The 26,068-nt window shown below is 52.5% G+C and overlaps 3 protein-coding genes and 1 pseudogene across 11 annotated transcripts in view; all 4 read left to right on the top strand.

Annotated features, from left to right (window-relative positions):
• Positions 1 to 2,337, top strand: part of MKNK1 (MAPK interacting serine/threonine kinase 1) — a 40,133-nt gene extending 37,796 nt beyond the window's left edge. For 7 of the 8 annotated variants that reach the window (XM_016159090.2, XM_016159089.2, XM_016159087.2 and 4 more), the window contains one exon: positions 950 to 2,337. In XM_016159090.2, the coding sequence (XP_016014576.1) occupies positions 950 to 1,208 (259 nt within the window). In that variant the 3' untranslated portion in view covers positions 1,209 to 2,337. The remainder of the gene's footprint in view (positions 1 to 949) is intronic. The other variant, XM_036233572.1, reaches the window with a different exon arrangement.
• A 5,524-nt stretch (positions 2,338 to 7,861) lies between these two features.
• KNCN (kinocilin) lies at positions 7,862 to 11,857 on the top strand. 2 transcript variants are annotated; one of them, XM_036220923.1, is made up of 4 exons: positions 7,862 to 8,246; positions 9,300 to 9,368; positions 10,041 to 10,115; positions 11,074 to 11,857. In XM_036220923.1, the coding sequence occupies exons 1-4, from the start codon at positions 8,096 to 8,098 to the stop codon at positions 11,151 to 11,153; spliced, it is 375 nt and encodes a 124-aa protein (XP_036076816.1). In that variant the 5' UTR covers positions 7,862 to 8,095; the 3' UTR covers positions 11,154 to 11,857. The 2 variants fall into 2 exon arrangements, with proteins under 2 accessions (XP_036076816.1, XP_036076842.1); XM_036220949.1 differs by lacking the exon at positions 9,300 to 9,368.
• Positions 11,858 to 14,172: 2,315 nt separating this feature from the next.
• Positions 14,173 to 24,706, top strand: TMEM275 (transmembrane protein 275). Its single transcript, XM_036233542.1, has 2 exons — positions 14,173 to 14,714; positions 23,395 to 24,706. The coding sequence occupies exon 2, from the start codon at positions 23,458 to 23,460 to the stop codon at positions 24,007 to 24,009; it is 552 nt and encodes a 183-aa protein (XP_036089435.1). The 5' UTR covers positions 14,173 to 14,714; positions 23,395 to 23,457; the 3' UTR covers positions 24,010 to 24,706.
• LOC118605357 lies at positions 20,246 to 20,369 on the top strand (annotated as a pseudogene).
• Positions 24,707 to 26,068: the final 1,362 nt, after the last annotated feature.

Raw genomic sequence — 26,068 nt, 5'->3', positions numbered from 1 at the left:
ACCGTAAGGCAATGGGATTAATTGTGACTTACACAGGACTAGACAAAAGAAAATATAATGGCCACTGTATAGTAAATACCACATGCCAGATATTGTGTGAAGGGCTTTATATGTATTATAACCATGATCTTCACAATAAATTTCAAAGAGAGAGGTGTTCCTTTTACCCCATTTTATAGATTCGAAAACCAAGGAATGGAGATATGAACTTAGTCAAAGCCACACAGTAGCCTTGGGAGTTCAACTTTGAACCTGGTTCTGTTTGACCCTAATGCCTTTCAACACTTGATCGGGTTCTTAGTGAGCAGCATCCTCTTCCCAAAGGGCCAGGGCGAAAGCGCTGTGGGAGCCCTCCAGGAACCAAATTCATGGCCGTTTCTAGGAGTTACACCGGGAAGTCTTATACCTTTATAGACTCAGTTCACATGAGCCAAAATGCTCCTGTGTGGCTTGGGTTCCTACCTGATTCTCTAGAGCTGCAACCAGATGCTTTGAGCTCCAAACCTCAGATCTACCTTAGCAGAGTTATTCAGCAAACCCAAAGTGACTGTTATATGCTAGCCCCGAGCTGGGGACACACACATAAAGGCACAGCCCCTGCCCTGACAGTGAACAGGGATGTACATGGGTGGGTTTCATCTGTCATGGCCCTTTGAGCTGTTCACATAGCCGTGAGGGCTCAGAGGAGGGTGCTCTGAATAGAAAGGGCATTTGCTCCTCTTAAGTCCAGGGACAGTAATTGAGGCTCAAAGCCATTCTAGCCTCAGCGAAGTCAGATTGCAAACCCATGCAAGAACAACTCTGGAGAGAGCAGCCTGTGCAGGCAGGCTCGGAGCAATCGTTGCTGAGTATAGAGCTCCAGCAGCTGGTGAATGTCAGGGGCCGGGCCTGGCTGACGCTGTTGAGTGCTGCCTCCCTCTTTTCTCCGCTTTTCCCTCTGACCCTACAGAAATAGCAGCACAATGGACCTGACGCTCTTCGCCGCCGAGGCCATCGCCCTCAACCGCCAGCTGTCCCAGCATGAGGAGAATGAGCTGTCTCAGCATGAGGAGAATGAACTGGCAGAGGAGTCTGAGGCGCTGGCCCAGGGCCTCTGCTCCATGAAGCTTTCCCCTCCCGCCAAGTCACGCCTGGCCCGTCGGAGGGCCCTGGCCCAGGCAGGCCGCAGGGGAGATGAGGAACCATACCCAACACCCTCAGCACTCTGACCCACTCTGTCCAGGCATTGGAAACCTGTGAGGCCAAAGTCTGCAGAGCAGGCAGAGGGATGTGCTATGCAGCTCCAGGCAGATCTCTTCCCTGGAGGGCCCTGAGGTTCCCACCCTACCATTCCCCATTTCCCCAGAGTCCTCAAGGAAAAAGCTTTTCCATAGGGGTTATCTTTGAAAAGGAAAGCAATCACTTGTCACTTTGCATAATCGCCTGAGGCAGGGGCATCTCTTTGCTGGGCTCCTGCCCGCCTGCTCACCCGCCTGCAGATCCTGGATCCAGCCTGCTCTCACAGGCTTGGCAGGCAGGCAGCAGGCGGCTCCAGCCTTCAGGGAGCCAGTGTTGAGAGGTGTCAGTTGACAGAGGCTCTTCCCCCTCTGCACTGTCACCCCCCTCTGGCGGTCCTGCCACCTTCCTCTGTCCTCCAGATGTCCTCTCCCTGGGCTGAGCAAAGCCATCCCCTCAATTCAGGGAAGGGCAGGAGGTTTCACATTTGAGAAGTCAGATCAGTCTTCCAGTCTGTAGCACAGAGAAGCACATAATCTTTCTTTGCCGTGACCGAAATGTGTCCCTCATTTATCATCCTCTTCCTTGTTTGGGATTCCTGCTAAAGTCAGTATTATTTCGTTTAAAATATGTTTGTTTTTTTAACCATGCTCTTCCAGCAAAGATGGGAGTTTAAACTCCCACTGCAAGCCCATGGACTTTCCAGAGTGTGCAGTGGCTCGCTCTTCTTTCCTGAATGTCCATGCATGTGAAAGGTTTTAATCAGCTGTTTCCTATTATTTTAATTGGTTTTAAGCTGTTAAGATGATGGTAAGCAACTTAGAGACTGAGTGTGCTGCTGCATCCCACAGGCCTGGTGTGGAAGGCCGCAGGGTCTGGGGCAGTTAGAAGAAGCTCTGCGCCTGATGTGGAGCCAGTTCAAGGCAGCGCAGCCGCCCTGGTCTGAGCAATATGGTGCTTGCTGCCTACCGGACAGCATGATGGCAAATCTGGCGTCAGATGAGCTAAGCTACTGAGTTACCTAAAGATAATCACTTGATGTGCATATGTCAGACCGATATTTATACAACACAACAATGCCATTATACATTGCACTTGTTTTAATAAAACTTTTAAATTCTAGCCGTGGCCTTCCTGATCATCCTTTCTTCACCTGCAGACCTGAGAGGAATACAGACTTTCTGGAGAGGGACCAAGCCCAGCCCTGTGGAGAGAAAGTAACCCTTGTCAGAACCTCTAAATATAACACCTCACTGGGTTCATAAAACAAGGTGAAAGAGATGTGATTGCTTTTCTTCTTTAGGATAGGAAATGAAATTCATCAAATATTTGTCAGTCTCCTATTCTGTGCCAAGGCCCAGAGATGAGTAAGAATAGTCTTTGTTGCATTTTAGGATCTCCCCGTCAGGTAGAAGAGGGGGTGTCGGCACCTATCACACAAGCCAGCTTCAAAAAGTGCTTTAACAGATGTGCCCTATACACAGCCCAGTCTACCCACTCAAGTGGGAACAGAGTTCCCCTCTATCGAAAGCAGCACTAAGCCCTTCTTGAAGATCCATTGTGTTCCCAGGACTGTGCTTATCCTGCCAGAGCTGGCAACAAAGAAGAATGGTGCCTCACGTCCACAGCCCCCGTGTTCATCGTGCAGGGGCTTTCATGTGCATTGTCCCATGTAATCCTTAGAAACAGGCTGGAAAGGGCTGAGGCAGGAAGGGCCTTTCTAAGTTGCCAATGAGGTGGCAAAAGGGAGGCCTGAGTATCAGGGCAGTGGACTGGGTGCCCTGGCAGCCTTTCACCCTGTGGAGAGCAGAGCGGGGAGCTGGGATTAGGGGCTCTCCACTCCTGGGCAGGTGATGAGCCCGGCTACCAGCTAGCTGTTCTGCACTGTGAATGCCTCCGTGTTGATAATGGCATACTTTCTGTTGGCAGTCCTCCCTCTGCAGTAGCCCTTACCACCCTCACATCGCATCTTCATCCTGGAGTGGGATGGGCTGGACAAACAGGCCTGCAGAATCTGAGCCTTTTGGCCCAAAGTCTTCCAGTCCCTGGGGACTCAGAACCAGGGTACGAGTTTTGTCTCTGGACTGCAGCCCCCAGCACGGTCAGTCCTCCAGTTTGAGCCAGCAGGGATGTGACTTCCAGGGGCTTCCTGCACCGCGCATTCCCCACTCCCACCCTGTCCTGCACACAGCTCTCGTGCCTCTGTGCCTTTGCTCAGTCTGTGCCCTCTGCCACCCCGCTGCCCTGTTTTAGTCCACCTGGCAAGGTTCCCCTCATCCTCCGCTGCTGTGCTTAAATGTTACTATGCCTACTCTGGTTTTGCCAGCATTAGTGTGCACTTACTAAACAATAACAGGTACTTTCTAAGACGCTTACAAGCTTGACATTATTTAAATCTCACAGAAGTCCTATGAGGTTAGGTACTATTATTTACTCCACTTCTCATGAAAAAGCAAGCAGAGAAAGGAAAAAATAGCTTGCCAGGGACTGTACAGCTAGGAAGGGAGAACTGGAATTCTTTCCAGACAGACTTGGGACCCTGAGCTGTGCTGCCCGGAGTTCAAATCCCAGCTCTGCTATTTACTAGCTTTGGGCCTTGGGTGAGTGACTTAATCTCTGAGGGTCTCAGTTTCTTCAACCAAAAATCGGGCATGCTGACCTCATGGTGCTGTTGTGAAAGTTTATAAATTAATAAATATAAAGCATTTAGAACAGTTTCAAGCATATACAGTAAGTGCTCAATAACTTAGCTATGATAGTTGTAGTTATTTTTATTTTCTCCTGGGGCAGAATTACTCAACTAGGTCCCAGTGATGGAGAGGAGCTTTCTCCCTTTCCTTGGCTTGTGTAGGGCTGGAGATGGGCTTGGGCTTTTTAGACTGGCCTGGCCTCTGGCCCTTTGTGGGGTCCTCTTCCTGGCAGGCTGTTCTGTCCCTGCTTTCCCCCGAAGGGGAGCTGTGGGGGCCAGGGGCCCTGGGTTCTAGTTCTGCCACTGTTCACTAGGTAACCTTGGGAAGCCCCTTGCCCTTTCTGAGGGCCAGGCACATGGCCGACACCCTGAGGGAAGCTCTGGGACCTGGAACTGTGGCAGCAAGTTCTGGGCTCTAGGACTCACGCTTGGGCTGTGCCTTAGAAGACAGCTGGTCCCAGACTGGTATGTCCCAGACCTTGGGCCTCAGGCCCAGCCCATCCTAGTTCAGGCGAAACCTGAGGACTCCTATCTGAGTCCTATCAGGGGGCGCTGGACACAGGAATCAAGTCTTTATCCCTCCAGTGGCCACCTGCCTGACCTCTGAGGCCCCTCCTCCCTCCTGAATGACTGCCGCTTGCTGGGTCCCGTGCCAACTGCTCCAGCTTCTTAGGTCTGGAGGGAATGGAGGAACAAGGTTCCCCCATAACTGGCACTCTTGTTGCCATGGCAGCAGTTGCCTTGGAAGCTATTTCCTGACTTCAGCTTCTAAACAGTCCTAGAAAGCTGCCTGTCCCCCAGAGGATCAGTGAATTAATCACTCTCTTTTCCAGGGTCCTCACCCCTCAAGGAAAATAAACAAAACTAAACCAAACTGAGGCCTTTTGCCCACTCTTCCTTTCACCTCCATACCACCCTTGGACTCAGTGCTTCTGGGAAGGAAAGCTCATAGTCAAGCATCCTTCAGTCCTGGCCAAAACAGGAGACAAAGAGAGATTTTGTGATGGAACTCATTGGTGACCCATGGCCTGGCCACACTCTTGAGTCTGGGGCCTGGAGAAACCAGGCTTCAGGGAGGAGGGCTCTGATGCTTATGGAGTGGGAGATGAGTGGGTGCGTTAGCTCTAGTGCCTTGGGCTTATCTCATTTACCTGTTAGAGTAAGCACATCACCCAAGGACAAACATATATTTCCTTTTTCAGAGATGATACAGTCTATGTTGAGGAAAGAGCTGGCAAGTTTCTCTCTCTACATTTGTAATCAGTGGAAGAGCAGGCATCACAAAAGTTCCAGTAGCCCTTAATGACACTCTCCTGTGATGAGGGAAAAGATGCAGGCCTTGACTGATTCTTTTGAACACAGTGTCTCCCTCTGATGGTGGGGTTGCCAATTCCTCCTACTTCAAATAAGACAGTTTAGAAATTCAGGGGCAGAGATATACTAGAGTATTTCCCAGCCGAGCAGGGAATCAGGACACAGAGATTTTATCTGGAACTCTGGGGCAATCTTTCCACATCTGTTTCCTCATCTGTTCTAGAAAGAAGTTGGTGTAATTCTGTGGTTTTATGATCTTGTAACTGATAATGACTTAATGTGTGTCTCCTCCTCCATATTTCCTCCTCTGAGCTGTGCCCTGAGGAGCTTACAATGTCAAAGAAAAACTCTCATTTGGAATTTCGTTTCCAGTTTTTAGAGGTCAGAGTGTTCTTCTAAAATCTTCTAAAATCTGAAACTCATAATGCACAGGCCTCCCTGACTTCAGCCATTGCCCATTCCCAAGATGAGCAAAGTGAGGCTTAGGCAGGTGGAGTGGCTGGCCCAAGTCTCACAGTGCAAGGTGGGAGACTTGGCCAGAGGGCCTCTGTCTTGCTGATGGCGCAAGAACACTGCCCTGAGATCAGCCAGCACAGGCCGTGCACATCCAGAGTTATGCACACACGTAATGGGGGCAGGGGATCTGCGGAGGGTATTAGAGTCCCAAAGCTCGACATCTCAGGAACATGTTTTCATGGACAATTATTTTGATGGTTTTTTCTAAAACTAGTCAGTGGGGGATCAATTATGTGTGACAGAGACATGGGCCGTCATTTGATGCCTAATTAGAGGAATAATCAGACCTCATCCTGGCAAGAGGCACAGGGAATGCTGGCAGCAGTGGCTGTGGCTAGGGAATGCCCACCTCCAGGGGCTTCCTCTTATGGTGGCCAGGAACATGGCCCAAGGAAACCAGGGGTGCTCTGCAGGCACCGCTTTCCTCTCTATATACCTTTGAGTTCATACTTGTCCCTGTTCAGGCCTCCAGCATCTGGGCAGTGCTTTTCCTCAGCTGAAGCTTAGTCAGGTGACATTTAGTAGGGCCCCACCCTACTAAAGAAAGCCTCTCATTAGAGACAGAGGTCCCATGGTGCCCATGGGCCTTTTCTTTGCCAACCTGAGGCGGTCGTGCAGGTCCTAGCCTTCCCTGTGCTCTGTCTTGTCTCCAAAAGCCTAGCCCAGGTCCTCTATAGCCATGGCATCCTATGGAGCTCACTCTCCAAACCGGGCTTTGGGTGGCTCACAGTCTGCAGGGGAGACAGAGAGAGAATGAGGACTGGTGGTGGGCACTTTGGCATGGGGACGAGGCAGCAATTATAGGCAGCCCCGTCATAAATGGCTTCACAAAATTGGGGCTAGCTGAGACGGGTCCTGCAGAATGAGGAGGGATTCTCCAGATGGTTAGAGCCAGGCAGACACTCAGTGGGAGGACAGCAGAGGAGAAGGGGAGGGCCAGCTGTGGAGGCAAAGACCTTGTGTGTCTAGCTGTGCCAGACTGTAGATATGGTAGGGAGAAATGGGGAGTCCAAAGAGAGACCAGTGGGGCCGGTGATGGGACCCTGGGGACTGTGCCCAGGTGTGTAGGTGCAGGCCACATTCTAGGACCAGAGAGACCCTATTCCATAAAGCGCCAGAGAATGCAATTGGTGATGAGGGCTGGAACTGAGGGGTGCGACTGGGCAGGGCTGGCCGGGCTGGGTGAGCACTGCCTGGCCTTAAGTTGGAGGATCCTGCAAGTAGGTCAGATAAGCTGGGCAGAGGAGCTCAGTCCAGAGGTCAGGAGGCACTATCCACGTTCCAGTCTCTTGACCAGGCCACAGACACCCAGCCCCCACTGATTCTGATTCCAGTTTTGATTCTTCTCCCTGCCCGAGCCCATGTGTTTTCTCTTCCACCGTGTCCCCCACCACTGCTCCTTCCTGGCAGCCCCCAGCCAGGGTTCCCAGGCCGCTGGGAGGGCTCACTCTCTCAGCCCACTGGAAACTAGAGAGTGGATACCAAGCCTACTTGAGGAGCAGGGGGGCCTCAAATTAGGACCCATCAGCCCAGCCAGGGAGCCAGAAGTTGCTGAAATAGGGGAGTAGGGGTACAGAATGCACTTGGAGAGACACCTCTCCTCTTCCTGTCCCAGTCACTTTCTGTCTCTGGAGCCTCTCCCAGGTCTCCTTCCATCACTCTGTCTCCAAGTTCCCAAGAAGAGGTCCCAGGTGCACCTGCAAGCCAAAGAGAGAGCAAGGTGGGCCCTGAGCATGTGGCCAGCCGCTCATCCTGCCCCCTCAGGGCCCAGCAGTGGAACCTAAGCTGACTGCCCTAGTGGGCCTCTGGGACCCAGGCAGCAACTCACATTGCAACCTCATGAATAACTCAGCACCCCACTGCTGTCTACATGTCAGAGGGACTTGGCCCCTAGACCAACCTCCCTGACTGCTTTAAACTTTAATAAGCAGAGGCTAAGTGGCAGCTGAGCAGGCTCCAGGGAGCAGGGGCAGGATGTCCTGGGCAGGGGAGCTTGGGCTGAGTTCTCCCAAGAGACAGCCATCAGGGCAGGCCCAGCTCTCCAGAATTCTGGCAGCCAAGGCAAGATGTGGCCAAGCAGGAGTCCCAAGAGTGGCCCCCAGCTTCAGGGGCCTTTAAGGGAGAAAGAGTAAGCTGGGTGGCCTGGCAGAGATCCCAGGTCAAGGTGCGGTGGGGGCCCCTAGGAGAGCTGTGGGATAGGGTTGCAGATAAATCCAAAGATTACCAGCCAGTTTCTTACTGCCCAGAAATTCCCACCCTGAAGACAGAGCTCCAACTAGGAGACGTCTAAGAAGACCAAGATCTCCAGGGCTTTTCGGAAACAGGCCCCATTGGCTGGAGACGTGCCCTGGGTAGACCTGCATGGACATCCCCATCAGCAGCAGAGACTTTCGCTGCCTGCAGCTGGCCTGTGTGGCCCTTGGCCTGGTGGCTGGCAGCATCATCATCGGTGTCTCCATGTCCAAAGCTGCAGCTGCCGTGGGTGGTATCTTTATTGGTGCTGCTAGTCTGGGTGAGCGGGTGCTGGGCTCAGAGAGGGAGCAGGGGCATGGTCGAATGAATAGGAATTGGTTGGGAAGGGTGGAAGGCAGAGGTGTGAGCAAGGCAGCTTTGGGGGTACAAGGGAGGGAGAGGAAGGTTGGGGTGAGATTCCCTCCATGGACTGCCATGGTGAGGAGACGAGGAGAAGGGGGCTGGCTGTCACACTCCTCTCCGGCTCTCCAGCCTCAGGCCTGGGCTCTCACGTTTGTGGTAGGATTCATGAGCCTGTTGGGGCTGGGTTGACAGGGGGCAGGTGAAAGAGAACAGAGTTCCCAGTGGACCTTGAGCCAAGACAGGATGTAGCTCAGACAAAGGGTTTCCTTTTCTTTCCCAGTATGTCTCAGCAGCAGATCTGTCTGTCCAGGCATCTGCCCATCTGCCTACCTGGGCCAGTTCTACTGATATCTCCACAGCGATGCTGAGCACCGTTCCTCACCCCACTCCACCACCCTGGACCCAAAGCAGAACCAGAAGCACTAGGCTGGTGGACTCTGGGCATCTGCACCTGCAAACTCCACAGACACTTGGTCTGGGGATGAAGTAGGAGTGGGCGGGGCAGGCCCTGCTCTCCTGCTACTCCCTCCCCTAGGTCTGTGTAGAAAGGAGTACGCTGAGGAGTCAGCAAGACCTGGGGTTCCTAGGAGTGGGTCAAGGGAGAGAGAGGTGGTGGTGGCGGCAGCTGGTCCCATTTCCAGCAGCTGAGAAGGAAGGAAGCTGAACCGCTCCTGGCCTGAGTTGGGTGGAGCCAGGATCCTGGGCCTGCACTGCCTGTAGCTCCTTTCCCAGATGGGCACTGCTCCCTGCCCCTTCTGGGGCCAGGCGTTAGGGAGCTACCCCACACACATACTCATAGGCTCACATTTACACACCCAGAGTCCCAACCTGCACACTTGTGCTCCTCCAATGCATATCCATATCACTTCATAAACCATCTCCCAGGCTCACAGCCCACCCACAGATTCATGCATCTCGCACCCACCAGGCCCCTCCCTATCACGGAAACCCTCTGTGTCTCTCTTCCCAGGGCTCCTCATCTTGGCCTACCCCTTCCTGAAAGCTCGGTTCAACCTGGACCACATCCTGCCTAACATAGGTAAGTCCTCTCCACTCCCAGAAGAGGACTGTGTGAGACCCCTTGTGTATAAGCTTGTGGCCCCCGGGCAGGGGAGCCAAGCCCGCATGTGTGACTGCTCCTGGCTGTGTGTGTTAGAGTTGCTCTGTGTATGTGTTTGGGTGTGTGGTGCAGGTGTTGCCATGACTACAGTGTAGCAGACTTCAGTCTGACGCAAAAGTGCCTGAACTAGCTCAGGGTATCTAGAACTCCCATCTCCCCTGATAGGACTCTCCATGTTTCCCAAGCCTCCAAGATTTCCAGATCACCCCACTTCACCCCTGAGCCCCCTTCGAAACCTTCCACCTCTCCCCAAACCTCAGGACCCTTGAATAGCCCCCTACCTCATCTCAGTTCCCCCCCACACACAATCCCATCTTCATCACACCTGTGGGGGCTTTACAAAGCCTCAGTTCTACCTAGGACCCTCATTTTTAAAAATCTTCCATCTTCTTCTTCAAGGGCCCATTTTTTCCATCCCCACTCCCCTCCCACACAAGCCTAGGTTGTGTGGGAGACCTAAACGAATGCAGTAGAACAAAGACAGCAACAGGGATGGAGATTATACAGCAGAAATGACTTCCCTTCCCAAAGCTGGACTTGATTTGAGAATGACTTAGCGACCAAGGGGCTTGGGGCGATCTCATCCTGCAGGGAGCCTGAGAGTCCACCCCCACCCAGGGCCAGACCATGCGGAGGGAAGATCCAGCGCCAATGGCAATAAAGATGGTAAGTTCCAGAAACTCCGGAATCCATCTGCCACCTTCCCACTCTGGCTGAGCAGCTCTGTGGGACCCAGGAGAAACCTCGAGGGGCATCCAGGAGCTTCCCCAGTCTCACAGAGCCCGCAAAGCTGGGTGGTTCTCCCATGCGTTGAGTCAAAACCCGTCTTGCTCCAAATTGAGCTGAGCCCCTCTTGTTTGTCCTCAGGGCTTCTCTGCCGTGCCCAGCATCATGGGCACTGAGACAGGAGGCACCCTGTGCCCCAGTTTATTTTCTCACTCTCTCTCCCATTGTGGAATCCAGCTCTCAGCGCTGGTACCTGAATCTGGGCATCTTCCTGCTATCCCATCCCCGCACACTGGAAAATTCCAGGGCGGGGTTTTCTCAAAGACAGTCCCAATCCACAGGGTCTGTGCCAGTGGTAGGAGGCCTAATCTCAGCAAAAGGTCCCATCCCAGACGCCGTTCCAAGCACTTTGCATGTATTAATTTGTTCCATTCTCAGAACAATCATACGAGGAAGGTACTATAGTTAACCCCACTTTATATATGGGGCAACTGAGGTGCAGGGTAATTAAGTGACACAGCTTGGAAGTGGTAGAAAGATCAAGCGGTCACTTCCCGAGTCCTGCCTCTAACTCTGCACCACGCTACTGTCCTCTTGCAGGGTGTTCTGACCGTCCATGCCTCTTTATTTACTTTTTAAAATTAATTAATTAATTTTTTAATTGAAGAAATGATTTAAATTTTTTCTGCCCCTGTCTACCTCCTCCCCCCCCGCCCCACACCACCCCGCCTCTGGTAACCACTAGTTTATCGTCCCTGCCTCTTTAAAGTGGTCTAAAACTGCGGCCTGGGACTCCCCTCCCTCTGCATTTGGTCCTGCTCTGCCCCCAGGTCCCTCTGGACTACTCTGACCCAGAGATCTGTCCACTCAGACAGCCTTGTGCTGGTCTCTCCCCCAGGAGTCCGAAGCAGCCTATCCACCGTGAGCAGAACCCTGGAGAAGCTGAAGCCAGGGGGCCGGGGCACTGGAGAGGGCTGAGGCAGGGGCCGAGGGGCTGCCCCCTGCCCTGCCTTCCCTTCCTGCCCACCACCTCCGTCACAGAGCCCTCCTGGATCCATACCAGAGGTGAACCGGGCCCTGGAGACACCAGACCTGCATCTGCCTGGCTGGCCAAGGCTCTTGGCAATAGATTCCATGTGAAGGAGGGCGGGGTCTGAAGCAAGGTGTCACTCACTGGCAGCCCCATTGGAGGAGGGGCCTTGTTTCAGGTTCTTGATCTGGCTTTTCTCTCTGGACTGCAGCTCAACTTCCTCTGCTTCTTGATCTACTGGCTGGTTTCTCTGGAATTTGGGCCCCGGGATACCCCAGTTCCTTGCTCCATCCTGGCCACAAAAGTGAACCACAGGCCCACAGGAACCAAAGACAGGGTTCTGGCTGAGTCCCTCAGCCCCCAAGGCCTGGCCCTGGACCTCTAGAGCTCACCGGCTGGATAGAGGGGCTGGATCAGATTCTTTTGAGGCTATCAAATCTCTGGACAACTCCTCAGGGACCTTTGCAGCAACGAATCAGAAGAGAGTAAATTCTAGACAAAGTGGTCACTGCCATGACAGAAGCCCAGGTAAGGCATGGGCTTGGAGGCTTCCAGGAGGAGGTAGCTCCTGAACTGAGCCCTGCCCTCTGAGACTTTTGGTGGTGATCTGACTTCAGACAAGACCTTCAGCCTTCCTTCTCCCAAACCCTCTCACTGCTCCTGAACAATGTAAACATATTCCAGCCTCCAAGTCTTGGCCTGAAGGCGGCCCTGCATCTCTCTGCCTATCAAAACCCTCCACCTTTAAAGGCCCGATCTCAAGAATCCCCTCAACCACAGTGCCCTCCTCATTCTCTTCCACCAGCCTGTGTCACTGTCTCTCAGCAGTCTCCAGGCAGGCTGAAGTCTTCTTTCTCACGAAATAATTATTAATCCTATTTAAACCTACTATATGTTGCCCTTTTCCAGTCACCGTCAGGCCACACAGTAGATGCTCGATAAATGTTAATGTCTTAATTTAATGGAAGAAAACACTCCTCAAGCTTTCCCTAGAGAGCCACTTCAAGGCCCCATGTACCCACAGGGTTGGGGCGAGAGGTGCCTGTGGTTGTGAAGGAAACGCTGCTCCTCCACCCACACCCCTCTTCACATATCTGCACCCGTAATGCACAGCAGTTGTTTGACCTCTAGACAGACATCTGCTCCATGCGGCCGCTGATCTGGTTTGGTGAGCAGAAGACAAGCTAGGAAGAGTCTCATTCTTGAAGGATCAGTGCAGACGACACCTCCTCCCAAAAGCCTCCCCACAGCCCCAGCCCAAAACTCTGAGTGGCTCTCATCCATTTCCCCCTCTTGCGAGTGGGGGCCAGAGGGCTGGGCACACAGAAGGTAGCCAGTGGATTTTGCAAAACCCAACCAAAAGTGGGAGAGACCATCCCACCGTACAGATGGGAAAGCTGAGGCCCTGCAGGAAAAAGACTCATTGGGTCCCACAGCGAGAGATCGTGGGGCCAGGCATTGCACCCAGATCTCCTCTATCTCCCCACCCAAGGCTCTACCCTGTGTTATTCTCTGCACAGGGCACAGGGACCAACTCCTTGATCATGGAGGGACAGATCGCCATAAAGGGGCTCAATTTCATAAACACTGTCCAGCAGTGGAGCCCATGGTTCCTCCAGCCTCAGGGGAGTCAGCTCCTCTCCTTGCATTTCACTGCTCTCCTCCTCCCTTCTCCCTGCTCCCTGCCACTTCTTCTTTCCTCCTTCCCCTCAACCTCATTTTCATCAACAATAACTCAGGCCTGGTGGCCCCTCCTTGATCGACAAGGAAACACTTCCTCTTGTCTATCTTCAATCCTTATCTGCAATGCCCCCCCCCAAAATGCCCAAAGGTAGAGAGGGTGGAAGTGGGGGAAGTGGAGCCTGAGCTGTGGGGAGGGTGGTCCCCCTCCCCAGCCCACCATCAACCCTTCCTGGCCACTATTTCCCCAAGGCTGGACTATGGTATCCCCAGTGCCTGGCAGGGCAAGGCACCGAGCAATGTCAGGGATCAGAGTGGAATAAATTAAGGAATAAACACATGGGAAAGCAAGAGCTATGGCCACTGGAGAGGAACTGAGTGGGGTTCAAAGGATCCTTGAAACTGGGTGTGAGTTCTTGAGGCCTGAGCCTCTGGTTCCTCTCTCTTCCCTTGCCATGGGCTCCCTGAGGCCTCCTTCCCCCCAGTGCAGGTGAATGTCTAGATACCCCCTCCCCAAGTCTATCTCCACTCCCGGTAGGTACCTCCACTCCCTCTGTCTGGTCACAGGAGTGGTCCACGTGGAGACATATACTTTCTCCTCATCCATGCTTTGGAAGGTGAGGTTGAGCCAAGGAGGCAGGGGTGGTGTGGTGGGTGGTGTTAGGGGAAAGTGCCCTCTCACCTCTGAGCAGCTCCTGAACTCCCTAATAATTAAGCACTGGAGGGAGCGTGAGCAGGGACAGGTCATCAGACCCTGCCCTGCCAGTGGTCTGTTCAATAAAGGAAATCAGTTCTGTCCAATAGTCCTGTTTTGACCTCAACTATGGCTGCTCCTGGCCGGCCTTGGGTGGGTGCTGAGAACACACCAAAGGTGGGGAGTTGCATGGTCCAGGCAGCCCTCTGGATGTCACATCCCAGCTGGGACAACCTGGGGGACTGACCAGGCTGGGACTGGAGTCTGGGGCTAAGACTCGCATCCTAGTTCTGCCCTCAGGGGCCAGGCAAGGGGCTATGAGGCCTTGTGCCTCAGTGTCCTTATCTGCCGATGACGGATGAGGACAGCACCTCCCTCACAGGGGGGCTGTCAAGATGGAGGGTGCCTGGCACCTATTCACATCAGGGAGAGTTTATGAATGGATGGGCGTATGAATGACGTGGGAGATGGGAAGAGCTGCTCTTCCGGCTAAACTCCAGGTTCTGGAAAGTCAGCACCTCCCACCCCCACCCATCTTCTATTTAACACAGGCCAGCCTGTTGGGCCTTGAGCCGGGCCACTCCCTCCCCATCCTTCAACCCCAGCGAGACCTTCCCAGCCCCGCTGGGAGAGAGACTCGCTTCTTAAGGGGCTCGTGGCCACACCCCTTTCTGGGGGCAGGATTGGTGGAGGGTGATTGAGAACAAGCCCCATCCCTGAAAAAAATCTCCCTGCCCCCACGGCTCCATCCCTACCCCCTCCAGGGAAGGTGGGGAGTCTGTCTGAGGCTGAAGACAGAGCCAGTGCGACCTGCACCCCTCGCCGCTGTAGAGTGAGTGGCTGTGTGTCCCCCGCGTACTCGGAATGTCGAGACCCGGGCGTGTGGGAGGGCTGGGAGTTCTCTGCAGGGTGCTTGAAACCTGTGAAACGGTGGAGTGAGCGGGGAAAGGCGGCGCGGAGGGGCAGCAGGACACTCGGTGAAATCGCCGCTTATCCTGGGGAGGTCAGGGGGGAGCCGAAGGGGCACGAGGAAGCTGCAACCCGCAAGGCCGCCTCCCACCGCTGGGCGGGCGCTCCGCCGGCCCCCGGCCCCCTCGCCCACCCTCGGAGCCCCGGATCTCCGAGTCGCCAGGCGGTAAGTGAGGCGGATCAGTCAGGCATTCCTGCCCCCACCCCACCCTAAGTCGGGTCCCTCCCCCACATGTCCCCGACCCCTGCTCTGCTCTCAGGGTATCCCTCCCTCTGGCTGGCCCTGCGTGTTCAGGGGGTAACAGCTCAGGTAGGAGAAAGCCACACACGTTGGGGGAGGGTGGAGGGAGGGCAAGGGGATGAGCCGAGGGAGGAGAAAGGAGAGGGCACTGGAGAAGGGGATGCTTTAAGGAATGGAGGAGACGCTCCATCCAGCCTGGAACTGCAGGGGACTGACTGTTGCCCAGACAAGAGGTCAGGGACCTGCAGCCTTGAGACAGAGTTTTTTGAAAAGAGGCAGGAGAGGGAAACAGGAAAACGGGAGACAGCCCAGGGTGGCTGCCTTGAGCCCGCTCTGTTCTACCCTGATCCCTCCCCCTCTTTAACTCGGTAAAAATCTACCCTGGAATCCACACCTCTAGCCCCCCACTCAGCTTCCCACCACCCTCCCCTGCCCAAAGTGAGGAGGGAATCAGAGAGAAATGGGCACAGAGAGCCTTCAAAATGAAGAGACAGAGGAGGCGGGGAAGGCAGGAGACATATCAGGGACTCCTCCAATCGATTCCCTCCTTCACCATTTTCCTAACGAATATTCCCTGGGCCCCTGGGAGACTCAGACATTCTTTTGGGGATGCAAGTCGCAAGCAAGGCAGATATAATCCTGGTCCTCAAGGAAGACCATTGGAGTATGCAGACCTGGACACAGGAGTCCTCGGTCATCCACTGATTTGGGGAGTTAAGGAAGGCTTCCTGAAGGAAGTGACCTCCCAGCTGCACTCTGACAGTTAAATTGGAGTTTGCCAGGTGAAGGTAAAGTCAACATCATGGTTCGGGCCCAGGGAGCAACATATTCACCAGATGACACCTGGTGAGTTCAGCTACACTCCAGCAAAATTCAAGAGGTCCACCACCTGAGGGAGCCAGGGCTGGAATTTTAACCCATAGGGATAGATGGGGAAGTGGGCAAGGTGGGGCAGCAGTGAGACTGGAGAGGAAAGGCTGGATTCTAAAGACACCTGGAGGGAAGAATCTGGAGGGCTTGGTTGAGGATTGGATTGGAAATGTGTGGAGGAAAGCCTGAGGGAGAAGGAGGAGCAAGGATGAAGCCCCAGTTTCTGGCTGTTGTCTGGGCTTTGTTGGAGAAGATGAAGTTTAAGGAGCCTATTTACAAGAGGAAGAGAATGTTTCTAGGAGGGAGGGTTAAGTGGGGTCAATGCTGTGGAGAGGTCAAGTTAGCTAAGAACTGAACAGCGTTCACTGAATTCAGCAACAAGGAGGCAGCTGGTGGCCTTGGAGAGAGCTGAGTGATGGGTCAGAAACCAGACTGGAGTGCATTGACCCTTGAGAAGGTTAAGTAGGGAGTACAGACAGTACTTTCAGGAAGGGAACAGAGTGTTAAACAGGCAAATGTGGGCTTCCAGGAGGATTTTGTTTTAAGAGACAGAGGCTTGAGTGCCTCCAGGAGGAGATGCAGGCACAGTGAAGTGGATTGACGAGCACTGACTAGGAAGGGGGAGATCTCCCGGGAGCCTTGAGGACCTAAGACATGCCACAGACATGGATGCACAGAGGGCCGTGCTGCCCAGCTTGTGATTTTCATTTCACCTACAAGGCTTAGCAGTTTGGGCACAAACTTGGAGGAGGCAGGAAGCAGGACTGATGCAGGGGTGAGGCTTTGCTGGGTAGCTTCGGCAGAAGGACAAGGGAACAAGTTAAGTTGCAAGACAAGGTAAATTGCAAAAGAGCACTAACGTAAGGCAGTGTGGTTTCTCAGTGGATGCAGAAGTGGAGGCAAGAGACTCATGGAGAAAATGCGGAGAGTTCCAGGATCGTATCAGCTCAGAGACAGTTGCAGCAAGAGGCACTGTGGAGCTGTGGTGAAGAGTACAGGTTTAGAACACACACAGCCTAGGTTTGAATCCTAGCTCTGCCACATATTATTACCATGTCTATGACCTTGGGCAAGTGATTCAACCTCTCTGAGCCTGTGTCCCCGTCTGAAAATAGAGGTGGCAATAGCATCTACCTATAAGGTTGTCACAGGGCGTAAGTGAATTAATAATATAAAGGGATTGGAACAGTGTTTGACACGTAGTAGGTGCTATACACGTGTCTCCATAGTGGTAGCAATGGAGTTATTGTCAAGAGTAAGATGTCTGGATTTCTCAGAAGTAAAATGGTTCACTGTAATGACAGGGTGATGAGGTCCCTAGGGGACCAGGGTAGCTGAGTTGAATGAAGGATTGGCCAAATGGTTCAGTGTGATGACAGGGTAATGAGGTCCCTAGGGGACAAGGGTAGCGGAGTGGAATGGGGCCCAGGAATCAGATGTAGGAACTGGGAAGCTACACCTTCAGACTTCTTTCTCAAGCCTTGTTTCCAGCACGTGTGTGTACGTATGTGTGCGCGCACACACACACATGCCCATGCCTATCACTTGGGGTGGGAAAGGCCCTGTAGAATTGGCTGTGAGGGGAGTGGTGGCATCTCTTTGGGCTCTGGGGAGAAGCTGGGAGCTTCTAGGGCAGTGAATAAGCTGGTGATGAGTAATGTGATGTGGGAGGTCCCTGGGGTGGGGGCTGGCCCAGACTTTCAGGGACTGAGGGGAACCTGAAGGGGTAATATTAAGGGAACAGAGGGGTTCTCAGTGAGGGGTAGAGTTCAGACTGAGTAAATGAGTTCCTCGATCTCACACGGAAGACGGAGGCTAGGACCAGTGGCTGATGTCTGGGCCGAAGCTCCAGCCCCCTCACCTAGAGGCTCTTGGGCCCTTGGAGCAGGAACCTAGGGCCCGGAGGCCTAACAGCTTCCACTGGTCAAGCAACTGCTCTCGCACAACACAGACATCCCAGACCCATGGACAGGGCCAGGGGTGGGGGGCAGGCTGACCTGAAGGAGTTTCAGACAGGGATCCTCCCCGCTCCCCACCACTGAGAATTCCTGCCTCCACCTACTGAGGACCACTCTTCTTGGGCCTCAAGCTTATTGATGGTTCGTTCTCTGGATAGTCATAATCAATTACTATATATTTTTAATAATCAAACATCTCTATACCTTCCAGTAAGCAGAAATTATGGTGTAGCAGAAACAACATGGGCTCTTCAATTTGACAGAACCAGATTCGAATCCCAGCTTTACCAATTACAGCTGAGGAAGCTGGGAAAAGTTCCTTCTCCCTCCTGGACCTCGGTTTCCTCACTGCGAACAGGGTTCAGGACTGCAACAGCTCACAGAGTTGTGGTGAAGAATAACTGTGTTAGTGTAGGAAGAATGCTCAGCACCCCTCTTCCATAATCAAAACTTCTGTGCAGATTATTTCTCAAGGGAATGACTTAATCCCAGCCCAAAGCAAAGAATAGCGGTGTTACGGATAAATGAATCATTTCTATGAGTCCTTTTGATATATTGACAATAATTTCTCAACAGTTTCCCATTTCCACAAACCACAGGTAATACAAGGTGGGGCAGCAGGCTGACAAGTTTGGAGATAGTAATCTGGTTAAATCATTTCCACTATATTTGGACAGCTGAGGCCCCGCCCTCTCAGGTTGCCCAACCAGATCAAAATGACCAGAGGCTCAGCCTCGAGCATTTGCCTCCACTCCAGACTGCTTCTGGCCTAGACTCTCAAATAGAAACCACAAGGCCTCCCCTGCCAGAGGCAGGGCTGCAAGGTGGGTGACTACTCAGTCAGGTCATGGGCAACTTAACGGCCATGGTCAGAGCCCTAGCTGGGTAGGGAAAGGCCCGGTTCTGGTCTGGCGTGGCCACAGACTCCCTCCATGACTTTCCCCACTCCAAGCCTCAGTTTCCCCCACCTGTAGATGAAGGATTTAAACTAGGTGATCTCTACAGGCTCAGCAGCCTAGAGTGCTCACTGAAGAGAAGGACTTTTCCAATCCTAGCAACTCAAGATTCACAGTAATGACCTTCCTCCTGCTCATGCAATGCAATTGAGGGCTGGGCTTGAGATGAAGTAGAAAGGGCTTGAAGGATTTGAGATAGCAATACCATCAACTGGGAGGACCCTGCCTCTGAAATTAAATACTCCATCCTGGAAGTGATGCATGTCACAATCCATTGACCAGAACTAGCCACATGCCTCCACCTAATCACAAATTGGCCCTGAAGTATAATCTTAACATGTGTTCAGAGGGTGCAGATCCAGAAAGATTTAGTGACACCCCACAATGGAGCTAGCCAGAGCACCCACAACAAAACAGTATCTGATACTGCAATGGCCCCAGCTGGAGGGCCACAGCCCGCCAGGTTGAAATGGTGCTGAAAATTGAATTGCAACAGCTGAGTGACCTCAACACCTCACCCCTGTGCACCCCAGATCCCAATTAACCAAGATGGAGACAGGAAGGGTCCTTAGTTCTTTCTCTGCCTGGGGTGGAGACTCTAGGAGTAGATTTATTTCCACAAGTCGACCCCACCAACCAGGAACAGATAAGACTCATTCATTGGCAATTAGCACTTGGAAGCTCAGCCCCTGGGCAGGCATTTGCTTTTCTTGAACTGGGTGTGCTGAGCCAAGGAAGGAACAAAGTGAGTTTACCTTCTGGAGGGAGAGTCACACAAAATACCCCCTGTCTCCTCCTATGCTGTTGACATTTGAGCAGTGTAAATGCTAACTTCAGGGGCTTATCTACAGGGCCTTGAGGAGAACCTATTCCCTGTGTTTCAGTCATTCAACAAGCATTTACGGAACCTAACAAGCCCTGCACTAAATTGAAGCACAGGCTTTGGGGTCAAGACACAAGGTTTCAAATCTGGCACCACCACTGCTATTCTGTGGTATTGGATGAGTTTCATCTTTCTGTGCTTCAGTATCTTCATCTATAAAATGGGGATATAACAGTAATACTTAACTCATGTTATTGCAAGTGCTCAGCATAGCACAATTAATTTAACAATCTGGAGGTGCTAATTTCAGATTCTCATCTAGACTTGTTTCTGGCTAGATAGATCAGCTTGTATCAGACCAACTCACTCACTGAGGATAAGTAGAAATGTTAAACATTTAAGGACTCTGTTTAAGGACAGGGGAGAGCCACCAAGGCAGCAAGGGCTTGGAGGGGCTAAGATCTTGGAGAGAAAAGAATATTCTGTTTCACTTTTTCCCCTAAGGCATCTTCCAGTTTGCAAGGGGCAGGGGCCATGGAATTGGGATGTCAGAATTGGAATTTAGGGCTTGACAAGGGGAGTGGTCCTGTTGAAAACCTCCAGCTTTTTGTTGGGGTGGGGCAGGTGAGATGGCAGGAGGTGGGCAAAGGGCTTTCCTCTGGGAGCACTGGCTAACCAGATATAGACCAGACTCAGAAAGACTGAAGCACAGTTCTCAGTCAGTGCAATCCTAGATGACCCGTCCTGCCTGTCAGAAGCAAAAGTAAATCTTCTCTGGAGGAAGATAACATCATCCAGAACCTCATGCTATCTCTACAATGTTGGACATTTGATAAAAAAAATTATCTGGTCTACAGCCATGCCACCCTGAACAAGCCTGATTCTGTCTGATCTCAGAAGCTAAGTAGGGTCAGGCCTGGTTAGTACTTGGATGGGAGACCACCTAGGAAGACCAGCTGCTTTGCTGTAGGCATAAAAAAATAAGGGATTGTAAGCTGACAAGGTCCTTATAGCCTGTGAGGTCAACCAAGGGTTACCTTGCCTAAAAAAAAAAAAAAAAAAAAAAAGAATAACACAGACAATAGAAACAAGAGACCTGAATGTTGGAATTTTAAGACATAGACTTTAAAGCGTTTAATATGTTCAAAAAATAGATAAGAAGAGGGATACTTTCAACAGGAAACTGGAATCTATAAAAAATAATCAAGTGGCAATTCTAGAACTGAAAAGTTAATAACTGAAATTAAGAACTGAAAAGATAAATTTTATAGCAAAGAAGACAGAGGTGAAGAGATTAGTGAAATGGATGGCAGATCAGTAGAAAAATAACTAAAGAGAAACAGAGAGGAAAAAAAGGCTAGAAATACAGAGTGTTAAGAGACACATAGGAAAATGTCAAAGGGTTGAACATGTGCATAATTAGGGTCCCAGAAAGAGAGAAGAGTGAGAATGAGGGAAAAGATAATGACTGAAAATATTCCACAGATTGTAGAAGCACCAGGAAACCCAAGAAGGATAAATACAAAGAAAATCTCACCTCGGCACATCATAGTAAAACTGCTGGAACCCAAAGACAGAGTCTTCCCTAAAAGGGAAAATATATGAGAGTCTTGGACCCTCCAGCCACCCAGAGCCTCCCCCTCCCTTAACCAGTGTCAGCTCTCAGGAGTCTGTTATGAGGCGAGATAAAGGTCCAGGCTCCATCCTCTCCCTCAGAGGCTCTCTCCAGCAGCCTGACTGAACCTTCCCCACAGGAAGGAAGACCTGCCTTTGTCAGGTAGTGTTGAATATTGATGAGGTGGGAGGGGCTTGAAAGGGGGTAAAATTGGGGGAATTTCACAGCCCCTCATGAAAGCAAATAGAAAAAGAGGTTGGGCTTTACCTCCATACCAACCCCAAGGGGATCAAACCCTTCTCTTTAAGATGAAGCAAGATTGCATGCAGTTTGAACCAGATCATGTGTTCTCTGACTGGCCTCAGCATGTCTTGTCTTCCTTTTAGTCCAGCCATGAGACCCCAGATCCACTTCCCTCTCTGAGCCTCTATTTCCTCAGCTGTAAAATGTGGCTGATTAATAAGTATAAAGCAGTTGTACCATTCAGTAATGTCATGAATGTGAAATGCTTTGCAAACTGTAAATCACTATACCTTTTTAGTGGTTACTATTTCTGCCCGGCAGAACCAACAGCTGTAGGTTAAAGAGCTTCCTAAATGGGGAGCTTCCTAAAGAATCTGAGGTCTGTAAATGCCTTCAAAGGTCGACATGTGCTTTTCTTTGCCATGATTTTGGGATTTCTGAATTCCTGCCAGCTTAGTGTGTCAGCCAGGTGCTTCTGTTTAGAGTCCCAGTAGAACTGCCACCTCTCACCATAGTGCCAGGGAAGAGAGCCCTGAAGTCATGAGGTCTGGGCAGACATGGAAGTGGCCCCCCAGGCTCTCTGACCTGCTTAAGCCATGCCGATTCCAACCTGTGTCTAGAGTGAAGACCCAAGCTGCCTCTCCCTGACACTAGCCCTTGTTTTCACTCACCTAGTCTTCAACTTCTCTCCAATCCCACTGTGTACAGGCTTTGGACTCTAGGGGACTTCCACCTGAGTGACAGACCAGTTGTTCTGTTTGCAAAGTCGGCAAGACCAACCTCCCAGATCTGAGACCTTATATATAGCTCCCTTCTCTATCAACCAGCACAAAGACAACATGGTTAACATTTGCTGAATTCTTACTATGTTCTAGGCTCTAAGCATTTGATTTAGCTTAAAGCATTGAAGTATCACTACACCGTATGAGATAGATTCTCTTATTAGACCCACATTACAGATGTTAACACTGAAGTACAGAGAAACCACTTGCCAAAGTCATGCTCTAGTACTCACCTGCATTCTTTGCTCCCACCTGTGGTACCATCTGATTATGCACCTCTCATCCCCACTCAAGTCCCTTTTCTGATACTTTTTCACAATTCTAACACAGCTCCATAGCTGTGATCTCATTCTTTGAGGGCCTTCATACCTGTGGTTTCATGTTATAGAACAGAATTCTCAATAGAAGTCTTAAATCCCTAGATGCCGATTACTTTACCTTTGCTTCTGCATGTATTCCCAGAATTCTATAATCCAGTGATAGATCCCAGAACCAGATAAAACTAAAGACTCTTAGAAAGGAATTCTAGCATCTAGTGATCAGGCTTTGAGTCCAGATTCAATAGTACAATCCTGGGGGTGGGATGGGGGGAAGACTGGCATCTCATAGAATGCCCAGTCTGGAAACAAAGGACCCAGGGCCTTGGAGCTGCTCCAGCCCAACCCTGCCTATGTAGGGACTGTCCCTTCTTACTGGCCATCTGAAACACCAGGAGCTCCTCACTCTCATGTGGCCACTCACTCCAGGGCCTCATCTCATGTTCAGGAAAGTTAATGTCACTGCTATACCTACCAGAGCCTAGGGCAGGGACACACAGGCCAGGCACAGGTCATTAGGTCCTGGTCCTGGATCTTCAGTAAATTGCTAGACTTCTCTGGCTTCAGTTTCTTCATCTGGACAAGGAGAGGCTACACCAAATGATTGATAAAGTCTTCTATCACTGGGGAGAGGGAGTTGTCCAGATCCCAAGAGCTGCCACTTGCCCTCTAATTAGAACTACTGATAATGATTATATTTAATGAACACCTAAATACTGTATTGAGCACTTTACAGCCATTCACTCAATTAGTCCAAGAGAGCTTCCTGGAGGAGAGGGAGTGGAGGGCTGTGTCTGTCTGGAGGCGAGAGAGAGGAAGGGAGGATGGCAAAATTAGCCAGAGCGAGTCAGGGACTGGGTGGGGAAACAATGGGTAGACTCTTCCCTTATGGGGTGTGTTGTTGTTTCGCAGAAGCAGAGGCCGGGGGCTGGCCAAGATGGCCTCTGCTTTCCCAAGGTACTGAATGCGGCTCCAGAACTGAGAGTGGGGCTGGAAGCTGAGGTGCCCTGCTGACCCCGCTCTCTCGCTTTGTGTCCACAGGACGACTGTGAGCTCGGCTGCTGACATGGGGCCTGGTCCCGGCCAGAGGCAGGAGGGATCTTGATGAGTATCCCGAGGCCAATGCCGCCGGCGGGAAAGAGCCAAGAACCCTCTGCACGAGCGACCCCGGGCCGCGCCCGGGGCCGGCTACCTGGCCTGCCGTCACCAGCGCTGTGCTGCGCCTGCGGTCTGTGCGTGCTGCTGGCGGGCGTGAATGTGACGCTGGTGGGTGCCTTCGCCTCCTCCGTGCCCGGGCACAACGTGCCGCTGGTCGTGGGACCCGTGCTGCTGGTGTTGGCATTTGGTTTCTTCGCGGCCTGCTGCGTGTGTAGCCGCCGGGGCCCCGCGTCCCGCCCGCGCTCGGCGTCGGCCAAGGACCAGGGCCAGGGCGGCGGCGGCGCCGGACCCGTGGCGCTCGAGATGGAGAGCAGCGAGCGCACAGCGCAGGACACCACCGCGGTGCAGCTCAGTCCCGCTGCCTCGGCCGCGTCCTCTGGCCGCTCCAGCCCCGGCCCCGGCCCCTTCTCCCTAGACGCCCCCATGCCTGCAGCCACCTACACGCCGGGTACCGACACGGTGCGGCTCAACCTGCCCCGGGAGCACGCCGCCCCCTAGCATACCGGGTCCTGTCCGGGGCTCCTCCATTCAGTGCCATGCAAGAAAAAAGAGAAGAAAGAAAATATAAGAAAAAGGAAATTTTCATAAGGGTTGGGTGCTGGGCACAGGTGGCCTTATTTGTCCCATATCTAAAACTTTTGGAGGGGAGAATGTGGCGGTGGTGTGGAGGCACTGCCCCCCAGGAAGGAGCAGTGCCTTGGCCCTTTAGGAGGGGTCAGCCGGAGTCTGCCAGGCTCTTCTTCACTCCCTAGGCTTGGTGAAACTGGGCTTTTGGACCTGGGATCCCTAACACCACCACCACCCATGGCATTTGGGCACTGAACGCAGCCACTTTGAGAGGGGCTAACTACCTACTAGCAAGGCCCACACCCTCAAGGGGTGGGAGGAAGAGGAGAAAGGGAGAGCAGTGTCAGCCTGGGCTCTCTCCTGTCCCCTTAACACTGTGAAAGGTCACCGGCTTCCCCCTCTGCTCCTCCCCACCCTCCTGTCTCCACCCCAACATAACCTTTTGGAATAAGTTGGGTGGGGGTGTCTGATTTGAGCAAAGACAGTACCTAAGGTAGAGCTAGATCGAGCACACTCCACCCTTTATGCCTAACTAGAACAAGGGGAGCTGAGGCTGGGGCTCCATCAGGGGTGAGTGGGGAGGGGCTCTTTTGACCCTGAAAGTCTCAATGTGTCCCTTACTGTGCATTCCCACCGTGCCTCGATTCTCAATAAAGTTCCTTTGAAGTCAGATCCTCTCCAGTAGTGTATCTCAGGAGGGAGGGCCTGACTGCAGGGCCTCTGGCTAAGCATCCTGGGTTCTGGGGTCCTCCCATCCTCTTGAAGACCTAGAAGGGGGCCCCACAGGAGAGGAGTCTTTTGTGAACAAAAGGCTGTCTGAGACTGGGGGTGCCTACACCCCCAGTCTGAAAACAGATATGTCAAACTGGGGGGTTGAATATGTGAGTGTGTCTGTGGGTGAGATGGGGAATGTGGGAGTATTAGGGTGACACTATCTGTCATCACATATGCATGTGAGAGTGTGTGGATGTGTGTGTGTAGTGGTGGTTGAGGTGTGGGTCACCCAATGGGAGCGGTGAGAAAGAAGGGCTCTCCAGGGCTATGTAAAGCCTAGACCTTTCTCCTGGCCTGGCTGGGCCTGCAGAGTCGAGCTCAGCCTGTGTCTGTCCAGGTGAGTGAGGATGTCTGGTAGAGAAGTGGAGGCTGCCTTGCAAGAAGCAGCAAGGGAGCTGGGGACTGGGGGGGAGACACTGCAGAGACCTAGGCCAGCAGTACCCGGTGATGGTGGTACACACTGGCCCACTACCCTTTGCTGGCTGTGACTCCCTGTCCATCCACCCTTGGCTTCATCAGCCTGGCTTTCTCTTTCCAGGGTGGGCTTTGCTGCTCTTCGTCCCAAGACCCAGGCACATCTCACCAGCCCTGGGGCTCTGTCTCCCTTCCTCTGACTCCCTCCAGGCCTCTTTCTCCCTCTCCCATTGACCTGAAGAAGAGTGAATCTATCTCAGTAGCTGTTGACCAGATCACCTCTATTAATTCACGTGGGTCGATGGGCCCTGACCTTTGAAACATCTAGCCCCTAGAGGTGATGAACTCTTCTCACAGAACTTTCCCGCCCCTACCGTGTGTGTGTGCGTGTGCGCGCGTGTGTGTGTGTGTGTGTGTGTGTGTGTGTGTGTGTGTGTGTAAAGAAGGCTGCCTCCATAGGCTCCAGTGCTGTCTCGGGCTCCAATCCTGTCTCTTCTGGTTCACTGGTCTGCAGCCTCAGACGCCACCTGCTGCCTTGATAGAGTAGGAGGTGAGGGGCCACTGCTGCTGCCGCCTGGGAGTGGGGTCTGGCGCACCCTTCTCCCACCACCTTCTTAATTGAAGGCACCCCAGATTCTAGCTCTGGAATGCTAAGCCCAGCCCAAACCCCTCTCCCATCTGCTGGCAGAGGCCTGGAATTACACCATCAGGGCTCCTTCCTCTTTCCTCCCCACTAGAAGACTTCCAGATCCTGTGTGGGAGCCTGGAGGCTGAGGAAGAAGAGTGAGCAGGTGATACATGC

Source organism: Rousettus aegyptiacus, unplaced genomic scaffold, assembly GCF_014176215.1.
Source record: "Rousettus aegyptiacus isolate mRouAeg1 unplaced genomic scaffold, mRouAeg1.p scaffold_m13_p_1, whole genome shotgun sequence".
NCBI classification, from domain to species: Eukaryota; Metazoa; Chordata; class Mammalia; order Chiroptera; family Pteropodidae; genus Rousettus; species Rousettus aegyptiacus.
This window is presented reverse-complemented; position numbering and strand designations above follow the sequence as displayed.

What these genes read in the sequence shown, in the direction of transcription:
- KNCN (XM_036220923.1), top strand. Translation starts at nt 8,096, where the DNA reads ATGGACATCCCCATCAGCAGCAGAGACTTTCGCTGCCTGCAGCTGGCC. An exon ending in TATTGGTGCTGCTAGTCTGG is followed by an intron (nt 8,247 to 9,299) that starts GTGAGCGGGTGC and finishes CTCTCTTCCCAG; the next exon opens with GGCTCCTCATCTTGGCCTAC. An exon ending in CCACATCCTGCCTAACATAG is followed by an intron (nt 9,369 to 10,040) that starts GTAAGTCCTCTC and finishes CTCATCCTGCAG; the next exon opens with GGAGCCTGAGAGTCCACCCC.
- TMEM275 (XM_036233542.1), top strand. Translation starts at nt 23,458, where the DNA reads ATGAGTATCCCGAGGCCAATGCCGCCGGCGGGAAAGAGCCAAGAACCC.